General features: G+C 43.3%; 1 protein-coding gene across 2 annotated transcripts in view; it reads right to left on the minus strand.

Moving 5' to 3' along the window:
• FAT3 (FAT atypical cadherin 3) overlaps positions 1–21,289 on the minus strand; it is an 801,625-nt gene that overhangs the window by 632,569 nt on the left and 147,767 nt on the right. For both annotated transcript variants that reach the window (XM_070365061.1, XM_070365062.1), the window contains exon 2: positions 4,989–8,294. In XM_070365061.1, coding sequence (XP_070221162.1) covers positions 4,989–8,277 — 3,289 coding nt within the window. In that variant the 5' untranslated portion in view covers positions 8,278–8,294. The remainder of the gene's footprint in view (positions 1–4,988; positions 8,295–21,289) is intronic.

Consider the following 21,289-nt stretch of genomic DNA (forward strand, 5'->3'; position numbering starts at 1 on the left):
CCATGATTAATGTTCTGAACTAGAAACTATTTGGATTAAATATTTCTTTAATACCAGCTAAATAAAACAGTGAAGTCATTGCAGCTTACAAAAGAATCTAACAGAAAATTACAGTTTAAAATGTACAATGTACTCTATCTAAAACTTCTGAGTAGCCAAGAATATGAATTTTTATTGTGTCAAAGAATAAGAATGTGTTATTTGTGAAGAAAAAAAATGATTAAATTGCAGGTTCCATCTTCCAGACTGGTCACTGGTCATTTAAACTGTGATTGAATCCACTATAGTTGAAGGCCGCTCAGTTAATCCATTACAGTGAATGTTATTAAACATTTATAAGTGCCTGTACCTGGTAAAAAACTCAAAGGTATGGTTTCGTTCACTGAGTTCCAAAATAGGAAAGAACATAACACTACTAAAGTATAAGTGATGGTCGCTCAGTCGTGTCCAACTCTTTGCAACCCCGTGGACTGTAGCCCACCAGACTCCTCTGTCCATGGAATTCTTCAGGCAAGATACTGGAGTGGGATGCCATTCTCTCTCCAGGGGATCTTCCCAACCCAGGGACTGAACCCAGGTCTCCTGCATTGTAGGCAAAGTCTTTATAATTTGAGTCACCAGGGAAGCCCCTAAAACTACTAAGTGGATTAACTAATCCCAGCATAAGCTGATTCACAAAACAGGAGCACTGCAGTTACTAAAGCATGTAAATAGATTTTTGATTCATCAAGAAAGCATTCAGAAAACTATTACTACTAATGAGTAATATATTGGGGTTGGAAAGCTTACTTAAAAAAGAAATTCATCCAAAATATGAGTTCAATTCCCTGTCTTTCCAAAGAATAAGGAAAAGGAATTTATAGGAAAGAGAATCTGTAAACATACTCTAAAGAGCCCAGGTAAATTTAGGGTAGTGTTTCTGAACCACATGCAGAAGAACAGCTTGAAGAGCTCACGTGAAGATTCTTAGGCTCCCATCCCAGAGCAACGGAATCAGAATCCTTGGGAATCAGGCCTGGGGACCTGCATTGTGAACAAACTTTCCAGCTGATTCATGTGCATGCATAAGTTTGAGACCCATGAATCAACGCAAGCCATGACACAAGCTTTGGCAGGAGTCTTCAAGGTTCTTGAAAGACAAAATTCCAAAGAAGTTTAAGCCGTTTTATGCCTGGGGGTCAAATGAAGAGCAGAGTCCAGACTTCAGAACCAGTAACAGTTGTAGGGCTAAACAGCCATTCATTCATTCTGCCAGTGGCTCAAGCCATGATTTTTAGCGCTTGCAGGCAGAGCTGATGGATCATTCAACAGGAGCATAAGCCAAACAGTACAAAGGGATGGCTTCTCTTGTTGTTCATACATTTGCCAAACTTATCCCCAATCTTAGCAAGCCCTGGCACAAGTCAAGGCAATCATTCCTCATCAGCTCCTTAGGCTGGGATGTTAAAATCTACAAGAAGTGAGACGGAAGAAAGATGGCTAAGAATATTACCATATAGGAATTCTAGTCTTCATTAAAACATTTCAACATTAAGTCCAAGCCTCTTTCCTGATAACCAGAGAAAAACATAGTTTTAATTCCTTAAACAGGGAAACCATATGAAATATAAAGGAGAAAAATAAATAGTCACTATAGTTTTAAAACTGAGTAATTTTCTAGAAGTTAAATCAGAAACATGGGTATTGAATGCAAAGAACAGAGTACTGAGTTAAGACTGAGAGGAAATGGTTCTAGATATATCCTCAAACAGGTAGGTGACTTTACATAATGCACTCAGCTACTCTTCACCCCAGAGGAGTTAATGTCCTAAGAAAAGAGATTAAGTCACAAAGCAATGTCAAAATGAAAGTGACATTATTATCACTTATGGCAAAATTTATTTTATGCAATCCAGAATATAAGAGAACAAATGCAAAACAGTGAGCTGACTTTTCAACAGAGGCAAAAGACACCAAACTCCTGAAGTCAAAAACACTAACTGAAAAAGGTACATGCACCCCAATGCTCACAGCAGCACTGTTTACAACAGCCAAAGCAGGGAGGCCACCTGAACGCCCGCAGACAGATGAGCAGGTAAGGAGGAGGGATGAGTGGATAAAGAAAGGTGAGTGGAGTGTTAGTCATGCAAAGCATGAAATGATGCCGTCTGCAGCCACATGGATGGACCTAGAGATCATCATACTAAGTGAACGAACAAAGACAAATGTCATATGATATCACTTATACGTGGAATCTAAACAAGTAATACAGATCCACACATTTATAAAACAGAACGAGACATAGAAAATAAATTTATGGTTACCACAGGGGAAGGTGGGTAGAGGATAAATTGGGAGTTTAGGATTAACAGATGTGCACTACTCTACATATGCTGTGCTGTGCTTACTCGGCTGCATCTGAGTCTTCGCAAGCCCGTAGACTGTATACAAAACAGATAAAGAAGGACCCACTGTATACACAGGGAACTATACTTGATATCTTGTAATAACCTATCATGGAAAAGAATGTAAATAGGAATATATATGTATATACATATATATCAGAGAAGGCAATGGCGCCCCACTCCAGTACTCTTGCCTGGAAAATCCCATGGATGGAGGAGCCTGGTAGGTTGCAGTCCATGGGGTCACTAAGAGTCGGAAACGACTGAGCGACTTCACTTTCACTTTTCACTTTCATGCATTGGAGAAAGAAATGGCAATCCACTCCAGTGTTCTTGCCTGGAGAATCCCAGGGACGGGGGAGCCTGGTGGGCTGCCGTCTATGGGGTCACACAGGGTCAGACACGACTGAAGTGACTTAGCAGCAGCATACATATATATAATTGCAAATCAACTATACTTCAATTAAAATAATTTACATAAAGAATTATAAAACCAGCTATAGCATCAAATAACTATACACACATTTTATGCAGTAATACCCAAGATGAAAACAGAACAGTACAAACTTAGAAAATCTAGGCCACTCTCACCAAACTGCTCCTGCTCTTGCCTGCATCAAGCTACACCAAGGTGAAACTTCCTAACAAAACAACCCACTGTGGCTTGATGTAGCCATCTAGGCTGCAGCGGTTACTGGTTCAGCCTGACACCTTACTGTTGACCTACCTACCTATATCCACCTGAGTCCCAAGGTAAGCTTCTCACACTGGAGAAGCACACAAACAATGGGACTGGAAGGACAAAGGACGGTGAGTAATGGCTGGTGCCAGCCATCTCTGAGCTCAGGACTCTAAGGATTTTGACACACATTTCACACTTTATTCTTACAGATTTTAGATCAACTCCAAATTCAAGTGTGTCTAGAAACAAGCAAGGAAGCCCATGCTTGTCCTTAGACTGGAGATTGCAGTGTATTTCACAGTTACTCAGAGCTAAACTTGAAACTAGGCTCCAAGTTATGTATCCTCTCTGAATATTGGTTCATGAATTGAGTATTAAGATTAATGGGACTATTGGAAGAATTAAATGAGACTTGACTGTAAAACCCTTCATACAGTATGTTGCCCATTGCAGGTACTCAATGAAGCCATTACTGTTAACAGTAAACTAGCAGCAGCGAAGATCGCTGCTTTTCCTTTCTCATTTTGTATTTCAAAGGTAAAAATACATTCTAACTGAATGACAAGTTACATATAAAAGATAGAGTATATGATTAAATCAGAACCCAGTTTTCCTGACATTTACCTTTCCTTCTTTGGGGCTATGGATCACTTTTACGGTTTACACTGGCCACAATCAGAAACCACACATTAAAAATTTCCAATTTAAAGTTTAAATCCGTGATGGTACAGAAAGTTTTGCTACTTCTATCCAATATTGAGACAGCTTCTCAAGCCCTTTTTCTGGTATAACTACTGTAAACTAGGATTTTTAGGACAACCCCTACCCTCTACCTGTTCTCATGATCGTCTCATCAGCATCAACACCGTCTTCCTTACTGGGAACAAAACACCCTGTGAGTGTTGTAGAAAATACTGTACTGGATCCAAATGTGTCCCTGCAAATGAAAAGCGCCAACAGGACCATTCACACGGGAATAGAGAAGACGCAGCCCTTGTCTTGAGATGTCTACAACCTAGAGAAGACTAGAAAAAGATATGCACGTGCTGCAACTGAGGCCCAGCGCACCCATGTAAATGCATAAAAATAAATACTAAAAAAAGAAAAAGTTACTCTGCTGATCAAGGCATGCGCACGCGCGCACACACACGGCCAAGCACCTGTATGTTTAAAGGCAAATAATGACAATAAGAATGAAATAAAATACATATCTGTAGCTATGATGATGTGTAAATCAACAGGTAGGGGACAACAAAACTATCAGGACAATTTTGTCCCACATATTAAAATGTTTCTACAAAATGTAAATTCTTACAGGTAAAATCTTAAAACCATTTTTTTTAAATAAATAAAATCCACAGCATGCCTCCTCTAGTCTATCATGAAAGTATTTGTAGAAGGATGCCTCCATGTATCAATGGGGCCAATACAGTGCAAACGCCTGTCAGTCAAGGGCCAGAAGTGCCTATGAGACACGAGAGACCAAGCAACTAACGCCAGATCGCTTCAGCAGAGCCTGTCTGTAGAGGGAAACAAGAGCCACTTGAAAACTCATTTCACACTACTAATGTAAAACAAACGCAAATGTAATTTACTTTATCAGGACCCTTAATTTAGTGAAGGTCATGAGTACACTCAGCAGAGGTGAGGATTACCTACACTTATCAAAAGATAACCTGGTGACAGCGTAGCTGAATAGGAAAGAAACCAGGGACTCCCACTGAAAACCATCAGCTCTCATGTATAAAGAGGTCTTCTTACAAGTCGGTGAATTCTAAGGAAAAGCTTTGACTTGGTCACCTCTGCACCAATGCAACCTCATTTGTCATTCCGCTTGAGTTCAAGAATAGCCCTTCACTTTCCCAGTGTTGACAACTGAAGAGACATGAAACAACACTTCTGGCACAAAACATGAAACTTACCACTCTCGTCATCAATATTGAACCTTCCAAGACCACTGCCATCCCTGATGGAGTACTGGATCTCCCCATCCCTCCCCGAGTCCTCATCGTGGGCAGTCACCTGCAGCACGCTGGTTCCAATCCGTGAGTTTTCTTTTACAGAGCCAACAACAGCAAAGTCCGGGAAATAGGGAGTATGGAGGTTTTCATTGACATCCACCACTTCCACCTCCACAAAGGACACGGATGACAGAGAGACAGGCCGCCCTTTGTCCTTGGCCCGAACTGTGAGGTTATAGAACTGCTGCTTTTCATAGTCAAGCTCCCTGCTCAGGCGGATGGCGCCACTTGCTTTATCTATTTCAAATCTCCCGTTGTAATCATTGACCAAAGAATAGCGCACTTGACCCCCCAGTCCCAGATCTGGGTCATGGGTCTCCAGCCAAGCAATGACGGTGCCAACGGGGAGGTCTTCAAGGACCTTCACACTGTAGCTACTGGGAATGAAAGCTGGGGAGCAGTCATTGACATCATCCAAGAAAACCTTCAGGGTGACAACGGAAAAGAGCTGCTGGCCACTTTCTGCCTTGTCTCTGGCTTCTATTTTTAAAGAATAGTTCGCTTTGGATTCCCGGTCCAATTGGTCCGCTATATACACGATTCCAGTGGAGCTATTGATGGCAAACTGCTGCGTATCTGTCAAGACTGAGTAAGTCACTTCACCATTAGAACCCAAATCTTTGTCTCTGGCTTCCACTTGAATAATCTCAGTGCCAATACTTGAACTCTCAAGAATGTTAACTGAATAACTGTCTTGAAGAAAAATCGGGCTATTGTCATTGGCATCCTCCACATTGATGGTAAGCAACCTCCATGAGGACTTTTGTGGATTCCCTAAATCATAGATGGTGATGTTAAGGAGATAGAGGTCTCTGTGTTCTCGATCCATGGGCATAAGGACTTGAAGTTGCCCGGTCTCCATATCGATATTAAAACAGCTATCCATATTCCCATCAGATATTGTAAATAGCACCTTCCCATTGAAGCCAGAGTCGGCATCATAGGCTTTAATCTTCAGGATATTAGCACCAACTGGCAGATTCTCCTTCACAGCCACATCAGAAGGAAATGACTTGTCAAAATGTGGTCCCTGCCGGTTAACTGAATAAAAGTCAAGAAATCCATCTTCTAGATTCAGTTTCCCATTTGCTTTGGCCTTAATGAGGAGCTTCTCTGCCAGCTTTTGAGCCACTCGAGTTTCTCGGCAACTGAAGCTCTTTGAAGACACCTTCCCATGTAAGACTGAAATGTTAACAGACATGGGGTCTGCAAGATTCTCTCCATCAGTGGCTGTAATCCTGAGGGCAAAATTTCCATTTTTAATGCCAGAATTCATCAGTGACTTTTTAAGCTGCAAAACACCAGAGTCTGGGTTTAAATAAAAGAAACCAAGTTCGTTTCCAGAGATGATTTTGTACTTTACAAGCTCCAGCTCGTCAATATCAATCGCTGAGACAGCCGTGATATGACCCCCAACTGGAAAGTCATAGGAGATCACTCCCTGGCAAGCCACTTTTTCAAAGAGGGGGCTGTTGTCGTTGACGTTTCCGACTCGAATAGTCACGTTGACCTCGCTCTCGTGGCGGTATGGCGAGCCCCAGTCAGAGGCTCTGACGATGAACCGGTACGTTTCCGGAGAGGATTCAAAGTCCAGGTCTTCAGTGGTGCTGATGACGCCTGTAAACTGGTTAATGGCAAACGGCAACACGTTCAGGCTGGCAATACTGTAGGTGATGTACCCGTTTTCTCCTTTATCCTTATCAGAAGCTGAAACTGTCAGCACACTTGTTCCTACGGGAACACTCTCATTCACAAATGCCTCATACAGCAGCTGCTGAAATTCTGGGGTGTGGTCGTTGGCGTCTTCTATGCTGATGGTGACTTGCGTTTTTAAATCTCCTTCTTTGTTTGTCACCCCCAGTCTATAAACCTCCTTCTTAATGGTGTTCAGTGGCTGTGCGGTGACAATCAGACCTGACTGGGGATTGATTTTGAAGTACTGGGCATCCTCTCCAGGGGATAATCTGTACTCCACATCTAGTGGTTCGGGACTTAATTTTACTATAGCAACCACGACACCGGGAGGGGAAAATTCACTAATGCTCACTTCGTACGCGTCTTTCTCAAATCTAATTGGGACAGTGTCTCTTTTGGGGTTGGAGATGTGGACTATCTTGACTGCTGAAAATTTCTGAGGTGACCCCTTGTCTTTGGCTTGAAGAGTGAGGTTGTAGCCATAGGGAAAGCTCTCCCAGTCAACCGGCTTCTTCTCCTTAACCTTGTACTCATTCACCCACTTTCCTTCCTTGGCCAGGAAGAATTGGTCTAAAGGGTCCCCAGCCACGATGGAAACAGACTCAATCTCTCCATTGGCCCCTTCATCGAGGTCATCGGCTGTCACCACTGCATATACAGGCTCTGTGTCCAATGAGAAAGGAACGTGAGCGACCACGTGGAGAGCGGGGGCGTGCTCGTTTACCCGTTCAACGTGAACATAAAGCTTGGCAGTGCTGCTCACTCCATTATTCCCATACAGCTTCATCCCCCGGTCCACGGCTAAGATCTCCAGGTCGTATCTGCTCTTTTCATCATAATTTAATCGTCCGCTTAAGGAGATGACCCCGCTCGTGGGGTGGACTGAAAACAGCTCAACTTTGTTCTTGAAGTAGTAGTAGAATTCGCCATTGGAGCCAATGTCTGCATCTGTTGCCGTCACCTGGGCGACACTAGTCCTTAGGGCTGTGTTTTCTGCGATTGTAACTGAGTAGGTTGTGGGTGAAAATAAGGGTCTCAGGTCATTCATATCTAAAACTTGTATGCTCACTTTGGTCCATGCTTCCAAATCCTCGCCTCGGACAGAGCCTTTGACTATCAATAAATAATTGTCCTGAATTTCCCTGTTCAATATGGCGGAATTGCCACCTTTAGTTCTTATTCTGAGAAAACAGAAATCTGCAATGATGACTTCCTCGGCTTTGAAAAAGCCTTCCTCGTCTCCAGACACTATTCTGTATTTGATGTCCCAGGACAGATCGATCAAGGTGATGCCCATGCGACTCTGGCTGTTGACGTAAGTCCTTGCTGCCGAGTTCTCATACACGGTAGCATTATAAATGGAATGTGTGAAGTGGAAACCCAGGGGTCCGGTCCCAGGAAGCCCCTGAGAGAGTGTAGCCAAAAGCTTGAGAAGCAGGAGAATGAGGCAACAGGGAGGCCGTGTGCCCACACAGTATCCCATAGTTAGATCCATCACATCATACTTCCATCCTGGAGGGGAAAAACAGAGAGAGAGAAGAGATAAATTAACCTAGAGGATCATAAGAGAAGGAACAGAAGTAACTATTATGAAACAGTGTGTTTTGAAAACTTTATTATAAAATCTTTTTACTAAAACATCAATACAAGAAAAAAAAGTAGAACACTCCCCACTACTAGATGACAAGGAACTCAAAATCACTAGGATTTACACTTATCATGCCCGATTTTTTTGAGCGACACGTCTACAGTGCTGATAGGATTGACTGTCCACTGGTGTAAGTTTTCTTGCATTCTGAAGGTCAGTTTAGAAATACATACTGCAAGGCTTAAGAAGTTCATTTACGGCTGACATAATATTAAATTCTAGGCAATTATCCTAGGGAAATAATTAGACAAGTGTACATTTACAGGACAGTTTAAAATACAAAAATTGAAAAAACATTAATTGCTTATCAATTGAGAAGCAAATGCTTTGTGGCACATTCTAGAAAACAAAAGACTCTGCAGCCATTAAAAATAATGACTGAAAGCTGTGTATTTTCAGATGCAGTAAGAATATAATACTACATGGAAAAAAGAGCATAAAACACTATATGTGATATGATTCTATTAGACTTAATCATTTATATATAAACTGCATTTTTACCTTTAAAATGAATTAACTATGTTGTGAGTTTGGGGAGCATCTTGCATCTTCTAATATTTCTTAAATCAACATTGTACATCAATGGTTGTGTAATTACTTTTTATAATTAGATCTTTAAAGAAATGTATTCCAAGTGTTACCATCTTCTGTCGTGTTGAATTTTAAACTGATCAAGAGTTAGGCATAAGCCAATATGATGAAGATTAACAAAACATCACTTAACAAACCAAGCAGGGAGGACCATCCCTAAGGAGTTACCTGATCTAAGCGATATTCACGAGTGGACTGTGCCTCTCAGAACAAGAGAGGAAAGGAAGATTTTGTGCAAGGAAAATTTAAAGAATGACAAGAGATTTATCTTCTTACGAGTAATTGAAGGAATTACTTCCAATTATTTTTATCAGCTACTATTAAATTTCCACAGTCACCACAGCTCTATGACTGTGCAGAAGAAAAGATTAAAAATATTTTCCTATTTTAACTGTAAAATCTGTCAAGTGCTTTAAAAACAGAGAAGGGGAATGCTATTTAACAGGAAAGAGCTATCTATTTATACGCTTTGGCTCAGATTTTTAGAACAACCAAATGTATGAGTTCTTCTACCAAGACATACTCACCAGACCCTCACATTTCCTTTCTCTGTCTCTTGTATGGGAAACAGAATGGAGGAGAAGAGGAGAAAGGAAATGAACCCTTCTGCAGGCATTCTGTGACTTAGCTGCTTTGTTACATTTAATCCCCGCAACAACCTAAAGTACTACAGCACCCAACTACATGTTAGAAAACTGAAAGCTAGAAGGCTGTTAACCCATTTGGCTGGAACACTGGCCCATCCAGTTTCTCCCAGCAGCAGAGCAGCATCTCAAACCCTGATCTTTCCTGCTCCAAAATCTGTGTTTTTTCCCATCACACCATCAGTCTTCCTAAATTCTCTATGAACATAAGCAAGAAAGAAATTATTAAGGCTTCCCAGAAGCACATATTACTTTAACTCTACAGAACTAGTCAGTATTTATCACTGATGGAAAAACATAAAACTCACCCACTTTCTCTATTTGGTTACCTCCATTCTGGTTTTAAACTAGTTACAGTCACTGATTGTAAGCTGAAAAATCCCCTGGGGAAATTTAGCATCTTCAAATATTACCAACTTTTCTGTAGCTTATAAAAATATCCATGGTTGGCAAGGCACATATTATTATAATTTTTTGTAGATAAGAACACCAGACCTCACTTTCCTAATAGCAGAGTCTGAATTAGAACTCTGACTCTCTCCACACTCCACAGTGCTTTCTCATTTTTTCCCCAATTCTGCCTTCCAGGAAACTCTCATAAGTGAAATTCTGGGCCTGCATTTGCACGCTTCTACCTGAGATGGAAATACGCCTTGCTGCTATCATCAGATACAGCACCTAGGAGACACTGAATAGGTGAGCAAAAAGAGTACAGTTTAATATAGGAATTTCATAATCAAAATAAAGACTAAAAATAAAGCGTGCTGATATAATGACCTTTCATATAAGAAGTTAATTTCATAGGCAGTTCCTCTGGCTGTCTGTCCTTGGGAAATGCTCCATGTGGTATTATGTGCAAAGAAGCAGCTTGGAGGCAGAAGTTCAAATATCCCTCCCAGGAGAGTGAACCCCAGGGGACCAGTGCAACTGGGGGTACCTATCTGTGGAGCACGCTCAGCTGAAAGAAGGGATCCTTAGGGATTACAGATAGAAACCAGGAGAAGCTTTAATAAGAACCCACATGACTTAAGAAACTCTTTCAGTTCACCATCTGAGAATGGTGAACTTCCAAAACAGAAGAGGCATTTTTACGTTCACTATGAACACAGTGGAAGGAGACGGGTGTTTATAAGAAAATAATCGAAGGCATGCAGACTCTCGTAAGGTAGAAAAGAGGTTACTCCCAGCATCTCCGGGGAAATGCAAATTCTGTTTCTGCCTCATTACCTACTCACCAGTCCTCCCTGGTGGCTCAGACAGTAAAATATCTTCCCACAATGCAGGAGACCCAACTTCGATCCCTGGGTAGGGAAGATTCCCTGGAGACAGGAATGGCAGCCCACTCCAGTATTCTTGCCTGGACAATTCCATGGACAGGGGAGCCTGGTGGGCTACGGTCCATGGGGTCTCCAAGAGTTAGACATGACTGAGTGATTAACACTTTCATTTTTTCAACAGAGTCTATGTCCAGGGCACTTCCTGTGGTTTTACCCAATACATCACCCAAGGAATCTGGACTCTTCGGTCACCAGAAAAGAAAACCACTCCAATGGTGAATTCAGTTCAACTAAAGTTTTCTTAGTCTGTCCCCACATTTCCACCCTAAGCCCAGCCTGAAGGAAAGCTGTTAGGATGTGCCAAAACTGGACACAGTCCTATTCCCAGCATCGATACCAGCATATACCAAGAACCACGTACCACGAAGAAGGTGTACAGTACTGGTGTACTGAACACGATACTCTTTCTAAAGTTTTTACCAAATTTGTTACAGTATTGCTTTCGGTTTATGTTTTGGTTTTTTGGCTGTGAGGCATATAGGATCTTAGCCCTCTAACCAGGGATCAAACCACACCTCATGCATTGCAAGGCAAAGTCCTAACAACTGGATGGCCAGGGAAGTCCCCGCTAAACACAATATTAAGGGAGGGAAGTAAATAGAGACCCAGAGGCCTGTAGTATGCTCAGCTCCTAAATCCTCCAAATAAGCACATCTTACTTCAGGAAAGAGAATGAAGAAATTATACAAATTCAAAGGAGGCCGAAGGGCTTCCTAGGTGGCACTAGTGGTAAAGAACCAGCCTGCCAATGCAGGGGGCACAAGAGATGCGGGTCTGATCCCTGGATCAGGAAGAACCCCGGGAGAAGGGAATGGCACCCCACTCCAGTACTCTTGCCTGGAGAACCCCATGGACAGAGGATCCTGGGGGCTACAGTCCGTGGGTTGAAAAGAGTCGGACATCACTGAGGGCCTGAGCACACACAGACAAAGGAGGCTAAAAGATAATCTGTTTCACTCTCTTGAGTTTACAGGTGAGGAAACTGCTACCCAAATATAGGATGAGATCCCCTAATATAAGGTCTCAGATCTCCCAGGTTCTAGACAATACCAAATGGAAAAGTTTGCCAACTGAATTAGTTTTCCTTTGAATTTTATTACAATTTTCACTCTGTGGTTTATCATCATTTTGCAGTCATCTTTGTTTTCTAACATCTTATTACTCCCCCTAGAGTTACTCCCTCCTCTAAGTAGTTAACTGTTTATAAATAAACATTTAAGTGCCCTGGGGGAGAGTTACTTTTACAAACCCTTCTGGTGAATCCGTCAAAACAAAAAATGTTGTCATAATATGAAAAAAACATCATTCATTTTAACTATTCGAAAATGATATTTTTGCATACTGAGTTTATTTTTTTTTAGCAAGATACACCGCCGGAATATTTTTCTTATAAAGCAGAATTAATGATCTTAAATGCAAATGAAAAGACTTTCAAACCATACCGAAATTGAATTGTATTCTTGTGTTCTAAAATCTGTATTTAACTTCAAAACCCGGAGCAGGACTGAGTTTTCAACTTCAGTTGTTAAAACGAAAATATCTCATGAGGTTTTAGTATTTTTAGTTTTGTAAAAAAAAAAATATATACAAAACCCTATATGGCACAAATTAATTCAAAAGCTTGCAGTTTTCTCCATCAATTTAGAAAATAAAGGAGTGCCAGAAGCGAGAAATTCTGTAAAATTCTGTAAAGTAAGTGTTAAAATAAGACTTGGCTTCCTTTTTTTAGTATGCAAAGATGACTGCTAAGATGTTTTCTTAAAAAAAGAAAAGAGTCCTGCTTTTCCACACTGGGGACAAGCTATTTGTGAAACCCGAGTATGAGACTGATGCTGTTTGAGAAGCTCTGCACATTGATTTATTTTACTGCTTCTGGATTATTTTAAAGAAAGCACTTAGTTCCCAACCTTGGAGCCTATTTTCTCCGACTTAGTAACATAATCAATAATTTTTGATATAATCTCTGAAGAGATCATCGAGTCATCAATCTTGGAGACACTTCCTTTCCCGAGGCAGCGCGGCGTGCCTCACCGCCCGGCCCTGTCCGCTCAGATGGAGGTTCTCAGGCTGGGCTGCAGAAGGGCAGGGGGTTTCCTTTCCAGGGATGAAAAAACACTACAGACCCCAGGGCAGAGAACAGCTCCTACAAAAGCCACCTCTCTGTGAGCCTTGGCTCGGAGTAAGGCTCAGCTTGCTTGGGGAACCTGGGGAAGCTCCATTTTGCCACCATTAAACTGGGCTCCTGAAACAGCTGGGATTTCGGAACAGTAAAACAGCGCTTTAGAAAAGCGTTCTATTTTTAGTTCATCTCTTCCTATCTTACAGATTTTTGAAAGCAGTTGATAAGCCAGACAGAGATGGTGCTTGGGGAATGAGCTCTGAGAGCCTGCGAGACAAAGTCAGTATCCAAAGGGCTTCCCCTTCATAGGCATACTTGACCAAGATGCCTTATGTGAGAAACGCAAAGGAAGCTCAGGTGAGGGCTGTGACTGAGTCCAGAACCTATGCAAACCCTGTGTGTACAGTGGTTCCAGAACACACGCTCTGGTGCCTGACCGCCTGGGTTTGAATCCCAGCACTGCTCTTGAGTAGCTGTGTGACCTTGGGCAGGGTATTTAACCTGTCAGTGCCTCACTGTCTTCAACTATACAATGAGAACGATAGTGCCTACTGAATTGGATTTGAGTTAATAAATATAAGGCACTTAAAACAGTCCACAGCACATGGTAAGGTACAATTGCTATCCATTAATATCATTAGCTAAGACAGTTTTTAGAGAGGACACAAATCTGTGAGTCACAAATGCAGGATGAGGGAGGAAATTTGCAACCTATCCTGACATTTTCTTTTTCAACAAGAGAATCCACATCAAAGGTAAAGGAAAGGATTACGTTTTACTAACAGCAAAGGGCCACTTCATGAGACCCAAAGGTGGCTTTGCCACTTACTGGCTGGGTGACTTTGGGGTAACACTTAAAGCTTTTCAAATAGGGCTTATCTTTAAAATAGGGGGCTTATACCAGTTCCCACTCTCATGAAACAGGCTTACAAGCGTGTTGGGCACACAGTAAATGTTCCACAAATATGAACTGGCATTACAGTAAGTCCCCTACACACAAACGAGTTCCATTCTGAAGCACCTTCATAAGTCCAATTTGTTCATTAGTCCAAGTTAGCTTAGGTACCCAAGTGACACAATCAGCTATACAGTACTGTAATAGAATAGGTTTATTAATACTTTTCACACAAATAATACGTACATAAGAAACAAACACAAAAAATAAAGACAACATATTTCATATTATAATACAGCACCTTGAAAAGTGCAGTAGTACAGCACAACAGCTGGCATACAGGGGCTGGCACACAGGTTCACATCTCTGAAAATCTGTAACTCAATGGTTTGTGTGTAGGGGACTACTGTATAATTATTAAAGTGTTCATAAGAAGGGATACGGAGCAGAACGTAACTGAAAACTGGGATAAGGATAAAGGGTCAAGAAGAAGACGATTCATGGAGTGTGTGCATGCTGAGTCACTTCAGTCGTGTCTGACTCTTTGTGACTCTATGGACTGTAGCCTACCAGGCTCCTCTGTCCATGGGATTATCCAGGTAAGAACACTGGAGTGGGTTGCCATGCCCTCCTCCAGGGGATCTTCTCAACCCAGGGACCAAACCCGTGTCTCCTTTGGCTCCTGCACTGCAGGCGGGGAGCAGTCCATCCTTAATAGGAAAGCCACTCCTCCACAGACCCAGGCCCCTGCCATGGGTGGCGGCAGAGCCAGGGAGAGGTCTCACGCATGGTGACTTGGGCTAAGGACTCTTGCCACAGTTCTGTAACTTATTTCCAACTCCTAAGTTTACACTTTCAAACTTAGGAAACCAGAGCTGCATTAGGAGCTACTTCTTAGACTTGGCATTTAAGTCCTGGGGAGTTCTAGCAGGATTTCTCCTTGCAACGATGAGACCCAGCACAGCCAGATACTGCTAAACCCTATCTTCTAGAGCAGCTCATTCCAATATGGCTTAAATTACCACCCTCATGACATTACTTGATGTTCTGGGTCCCTGCTCCTGAAATCAGTTTCAGACTGTCTGTACAACACACTTGGGAATAAAGTTTTACTCTCTGGCTGATGCTAATGGCTGCCTGAAAAGTAGAAAAAAATGTTTGTTGTATAGTTTTTATTAATACAAACCGTTGTAGCTAGAGAGTCTACAGGATAATATACTAGGTGTTTGGGTCACAAATAATCCATGTCATGCCATTACTCAGAAGATATTATGATATACTAAACCAGAGGCACATAAACCCACTGAGGACCACAAAACTGTCTCATGCAACACCCCAGGTTTAGAGTTGGGGAAACACACCAAGAAAGGTTAGGTGATTTGGACAAGGTCACACAGATTGCCAGTTTAAAGCAAAAAAGCTAAAAACTAGACCTTAGATTTCTACTGTGAATTTGTCTCATTGTTGTTAATTCCTTTATAATATAGGTCTCCACTGGTGTGACTCTTCTTCCTTGATTTAGCTAAACTGTACATACTCAATGAAGCAATCCCAGAGATACCCCTCTACTCAATCCACAGTGAGCTCCACATCTAAGGTCGCAATTCTTAAACTTGAGCAAATATCTGAAACATGGCAGGACTTGCTAAAGCTCACATTGCCGGGCTCCCCTCCAGAGTTTCTGGATCGGTTGGTCTCCAGTGGGGGCTAGGAATCTCATTTCTAACAGGTTCCCAGGAGAAGGTGGTCTCGGGCAATCAGCGCTCTGAGGACCACTTCTCTAAACTCTGTCTGTATTTTATCTATATGCACCTCCCTTGATAGCATTGCCTTCCTTGTGTTAAAATTTCCTACAAGGATTTGTAAATTACATAGTGCACTGCAATCTGCCTTGTTTCTTCTTCTTAGAGTATTTAACAAATGCCTTGAAAAGGCAAAACTTCAATCAAATTGTGGAGTAACTCGTGTCTAGCCAGCGTACGCTGCAACTCCACAACATGCTCCAGGGAGGGAATGAAAATGAGCCTTAGACAAATCAGAGATTACAATCATCGAAACTAGAGACCCTGGTGAAATAGCTAGTCCACGATTTCCCAAACTGTATCCCATATCACTCTACGGACTTGTGAATATGTGTGTAACTAAAAACATTTACGGAGACACTGGTTAAACAAAGGTAAACAGATTTCTTCATTTAGAACTTTTTGGAGTCTTTAGTATGCTCCAAAATAAACTTCCCCCATCTCCCTTCCTTAGTCATCTCTAACGATTTCATCCTGCAACAATTTTTCCTGCTTTGTAATCTCCATAGGAAAGCACAATCTATATTTATCATTTCCACTATAGAAATAAAGTTCCCTGATACTCGGTCAGGAATCAGTAAATGCTTGTTGTGTGTACAGGCATATTATGTAAATTGTGATTCCAAGGAATATTATATACACAATTTCTAAAATCTTTTTGATTATGAATTTCCTCCCCATTCCTCTCCCCACACTGCCACTGGCAAGAGAAGAAGGAATATTTTGTGAATACAGTTGGGGAAACACTGATCAAGTCCAAGTTAGATATTGTGGCCTAGACAGGTCAAACAGCTGCCCGGAAGGCTTTGAAGGTGGGAGGTAATCCCAGGATTCTTGAGACTGGTTCATTATTCTTGCTACATCATAGCACAAGGTATGCATTCTCATTTCAACTAAGCAGGGATTTATCCTTGAAGAAACTGCTTCAATGCTTATCACATAAACACATCTCCATGCTTCACATGAAGGCTGTACATTTGCTTTTCTCATTGAAAAAAGGCAAGTTAAGAATTTTCACAGTCCTCTATGTTAATCATTTCATAGTTTTTATTATCTGTATTTACTTATCCAACAGTCATAAAGCATTTTGCCAAATCAAAAAATACTCTGAGATGCAAAACCTTAAAACCAAGTTCATATTTCACACCTCACTGGAAAATTCTGCTTGTCTACTTGAGCCCCAAGTCTAAGCAGGGTTTTATAAGCAAAAGAGTATTTCATCGACAAGGATAAGATATCTGTCATTCTGAACAAGGACTAAGTAAGTCCCAAACCAAAGCCTCCAGCTGGTTCTGTCAACTAGCCAAGCAGACCGTTACCCAAACTCAATCTTTTTCCTTATAATAATACTGTAAATTCTCATTTTTTTCCCAGTGGTGCAAATCTTTCTATCGTCTAAAAGTGGTCTCTCAGGAGAAAAGTCAGTCAGCATGAAGCAAGTGTAATTCAAGCTGGTTCTGAGAAAAAACGGAAGGCTCAGCCACACAGCGGCAGTGTTGTGAACACCCGCCTGTATTTTCTCCCCAGGTGCTACAAGTATTTCCATACAACAGTGGTTAATGTCAAGTATCATTTCATCAGTAAATGCTTCAAATTCAGGGGTAATTCAACCAGGGGCTATCAGAAGGCAAGATTAGCATGTTGTTCAAGCCTTTTAAAAATCACTTCTCCCTCTGGAGAAAGAAATTCATCATGGAGTAAGAGGAAAAATATATATATATATATATACAGAGAGGATGTAATTTGCTTCTACGCTTGGCTGTCTAAGAAAATGTTCCAGAAAAATGCATGATTTCAATTTTCTCTGGTGAGCTTCACTGACAGAAACCAAAGAGTAAATACATAAGTATTTGCTTACTCCCAAGATTTTTTTTTAATGAAGAAAAAAAAGCAAGGGAAAAAAGAAAACAGAGAGAGAGAGAGACTGTCCGAGTAATAACATTTACTCTGGGATAACCGCCTAAAAGAAAAAAGAACCCAAATAATTTAGCTGAAAGAATACCTTTAAATAGTGTTCATCCCAATAGTTATGGGGCAAAATGCAGTTGAAGGGAAATGTGTTCTCTAAGGGCTTCCCTGGTGGCTCAGTGATGAAGAATCCACCTGCAGTGCAGGGGAGGCTGGTTTGAGCCCCATCTTGGGAAGATCCCCTGGAGGAAGACATGGAAACTCACTCCAGTATTCTTGCCTGGAAAATTCCACGGACAGAGAAGCTGGATGGGCTACAGTCCGTGGGGTCACAAAGAGTCGGACATGACTGAAGAGACTTAGCACAAGATAACACAGTTTTTATGTTGCATTAGGCATTATGAAGAAATCCAGAGCCCTTTGCTGACTACCTTTTGACACAACCCATACTTACTGCAACCTCCAGGACATGGAGAAGGACAGGGAAGCCTGGCATGCTGCAGTCCATGGGGTCGCACAGAGTCAGACACGACCGAGTGACTCAACAAAAACAAATACTTATTGCTGTGTTAAGTCCTTGTGGTCTGACTACTTGTAAAAGTTAACATCCTTTCCTCCATCCCAATTGCTGTTGCCCTTGAAAAGTGGTCTTTAAGGCAAAGAGTATTCTGAATAGTAAAATCAGGCATCAGGAAAAGAGAGTATGGGGAATCTCTGTCTACCTCCCTTTTCCCTCAGTGATAAGTGACGGTAATGCTAGGAAGGGCATCCTTGGGAGAGCTGAGGGGTGAGGGACCCAGAGTTCCAGGACCAAAGCAAGGTGAGGAGAAGCATCAGGCTCCCCTCTTCTTGCAGCACTGAATCACCAAAGGAAGATGCAGAAAATAACATCCAAAACACTGTTGGAAGTCTTCTGGGAGAATTCAATTCAATTCCATAGTTTTCCAAAATCACACACAGGATCAGGTCTTACTCTAGACAAAGCAGGTCACAAGTTCAGAAGGCAGTTCTGGAAAGGCCTATGTGTCTGGGTAAATACTTGCCACCCCTCCACCCCGCCCCACCCCACCCCCCGCCCTCCACCGCCCAGCTGATATAAGGCAGCAGCCCTGAGCCCTATATATTATGCACAAAACAGCATTGCTAAATGAAGGTAGCAAGAGAACAATTCTCTACAATGGAGTGATACTATGCGTGTCTCCTCATGAAGGCTGGGGAACAGGCAGATGGGGGTGGAAGAAGAATACATGGGCAAGAAATGAAAAAAACAATATATCGGGAAATTGGTAAGACTCTTAGAAAACAGCATCTTAGGCAGCAATCTCAATAAACTCAAAAAGGAAAAGAAATGACAAAACAGGTTAATTTATGAAAGACAAACACATTATGGTGAGAGATTAAAAAAAAAAAAGTAAGAAACCGCAAAGCAGATGATTTGGGAATAGGCAATGAAAAAAACTGTCCAGGATTTAAAACAGCTCACATGTAGTTCAAGAAATGCTGTCTTGAAGTTTGCTGACAATCCAGAAATCTTGTCAGTCACGTCTCCTCACGTTGCCATCACTGACAACTGGGTCTCAGCAAACAAGGCACAAATGCAAATTGCGTTCCTTCAGCTCTCCCACACTCCCCTTTAAGGTTATTTATTATCAACTCACGGGTTTAGGCCAACATTGCTTGGATTAGTCCCCTGTGCTAATGAGACCAGGGTCACAAGTTCAGTCCCCACATGGGATTACCCAGAGTGTTCCTAAGAACAGGTCAACAAGGATTGCTGAGCATTGACTACTCTTCATCTTGAGATGCCCAGGGATGCAGAATCATGTGTCTGTGGGGTCCTCATGTTCACTAAAGAAAACGTGTTTCCAGAGAGAGCTGAGACATTTGTGAACATTTCTGTAGACCCAGATTGAAGGACTTGCCAAAGAACCTCTGAACACCTAGATAGTAATTTCAGCATAACCAACCTTATTCTGACATGCTGGGTGCAGGGCAGGGTGACTACCCCAAACCAGCTGTACATGAACTAGGTGTGAACACTCAAAGCCTCAGAACTGGTCTGAGGACGACTCTGGGCCTCAAACGAAGCCAAAAGGCCAAGGGCAGAGCCTCCCTTTGGAGAACAGCTTCTAAGCACACAGACTGTGCCGCTCAACGGAGTCACCCTGAGAGACGCTAAACTACTGCTTCCCCATCTCTGTCAATCCTGCCGTACGTTCTAATTTTGGAAGAATGAAGACCCAGTGTTGTGGTGTGGTTAATGAAGTGGTGGGACATTCCCTCAGTGCCCCCCACCCCGTCCCCCATCTTCTGGGGACCTTGGTATCATTCTGGATCCTGAGAACCAGAAGCAGAAAAGCAGCCAAATGTAGTAAGTTCAAAAAGAAAATGAATGTTACCAGAAGGCTGTGAGTTCAAATCCAGGACTCTGGAGTTGGAAGAGATTACAGGTAACTCACAGCTGATGAGAAGGAGGATATTGCTGAGGGCATATTTCCTGGGCTTTCAGGATGATAAAGACCCGAACTGTCACTGTGCCTCACCAGTGATGCCAACATTACGCATGTCAAGTGAACCTGCCCTCACTTCCTGTCTGGACTCACCTCCAGCCAGGGCGTGCCCAGCCCCCCTGGCCCTCACTTCCTGTCTGGACTCACCTCCAGCCAGGGCGTGCCCAGCCCCCCCTGGCCCTCACTTCCTGTCTGGACTCACCTCCAGCCAGGGCGTGCCCAGCCCCCCTGGCCCTCACTTCCTGTCTGGACTCACCTCCAGCCAGGGTGCCCAGCCCCCTGGCCCTCACTTCCTGTCTGGACTCACCTCCAGCCAGGGCGTGCCCAGCCCCCCCGGCCCTCACTTCCTCTCTGGACTCACCTCCAGCCAGGGCGTGTCCAGCCCCCCGGCCCTCACTTCCTCTCTGGACTCACCTCCAGCCAGGGCGTGCCAGCCCCCACCCCGCCCTCACTTCCTGTCTGGACTCACCTCCAGCCAGGGCGTGCCCAGCCCCTCCCCCCGGCCCTCACTTCCTGTCTGGACTCACCTCCAGCCAGGGCGTGCCCAGCCCCCCCGCCCTCACTTCCTGTCTGGACTCACCTCCAGCCAGGGCGTGCCCAGCCCCCTGGCCCTCACTTCCTGTCTGGACTCACCTCCAGCCAGGGCGTGCCCAGCCCCTGGCCCTCACTTCCTGTCTGGACTCACCTCCAGCCAGGGCGTGCCCAGCCCCCCGGCCCTCACTTCCTCTCTGGACTCACCTCCAGCCAGGGCGTGTCCAGCCCCCCGGCCCTCACTTCCCCTCTGGACTCACCTCCAGCCAGGGCGTGCCCAGCCCCCCCCCGGCCCTCACTTCCTGTCTGGACTCACCTCCAGCCAGGGCGTGCCCAGCCCCCCCCCCGGCCCTCACTTCCTGTCTGGACTCACCTCCAGCCAGGGCGTGCCCAGCCCCCCTGGGCCTTCTCCTGCTTCCGGCGGACTGCCTCCCACCCCGGGGCTCTGCTCATGTGACCACCCCGCGCTGAGCTCCTGTCCCCGATTCCCCGTCAGGAATCCCGGGCACATTCCTTACAGCT

This window comes from Bos mutus, chromosome 29, assembly GCF_027580195.1.
Source record: "Bos mutus isolate GX-2022 chromosome 29, NWIPB_WYAK_1.1, whole genome shotgun sequence".
Taxonomy (NCBI): domain Eukaryota; kingdom Metazoa; phylum Chordata; class Mammalia; order Artiodactyla; family Bovidae; genus Bos; species Bos mutus.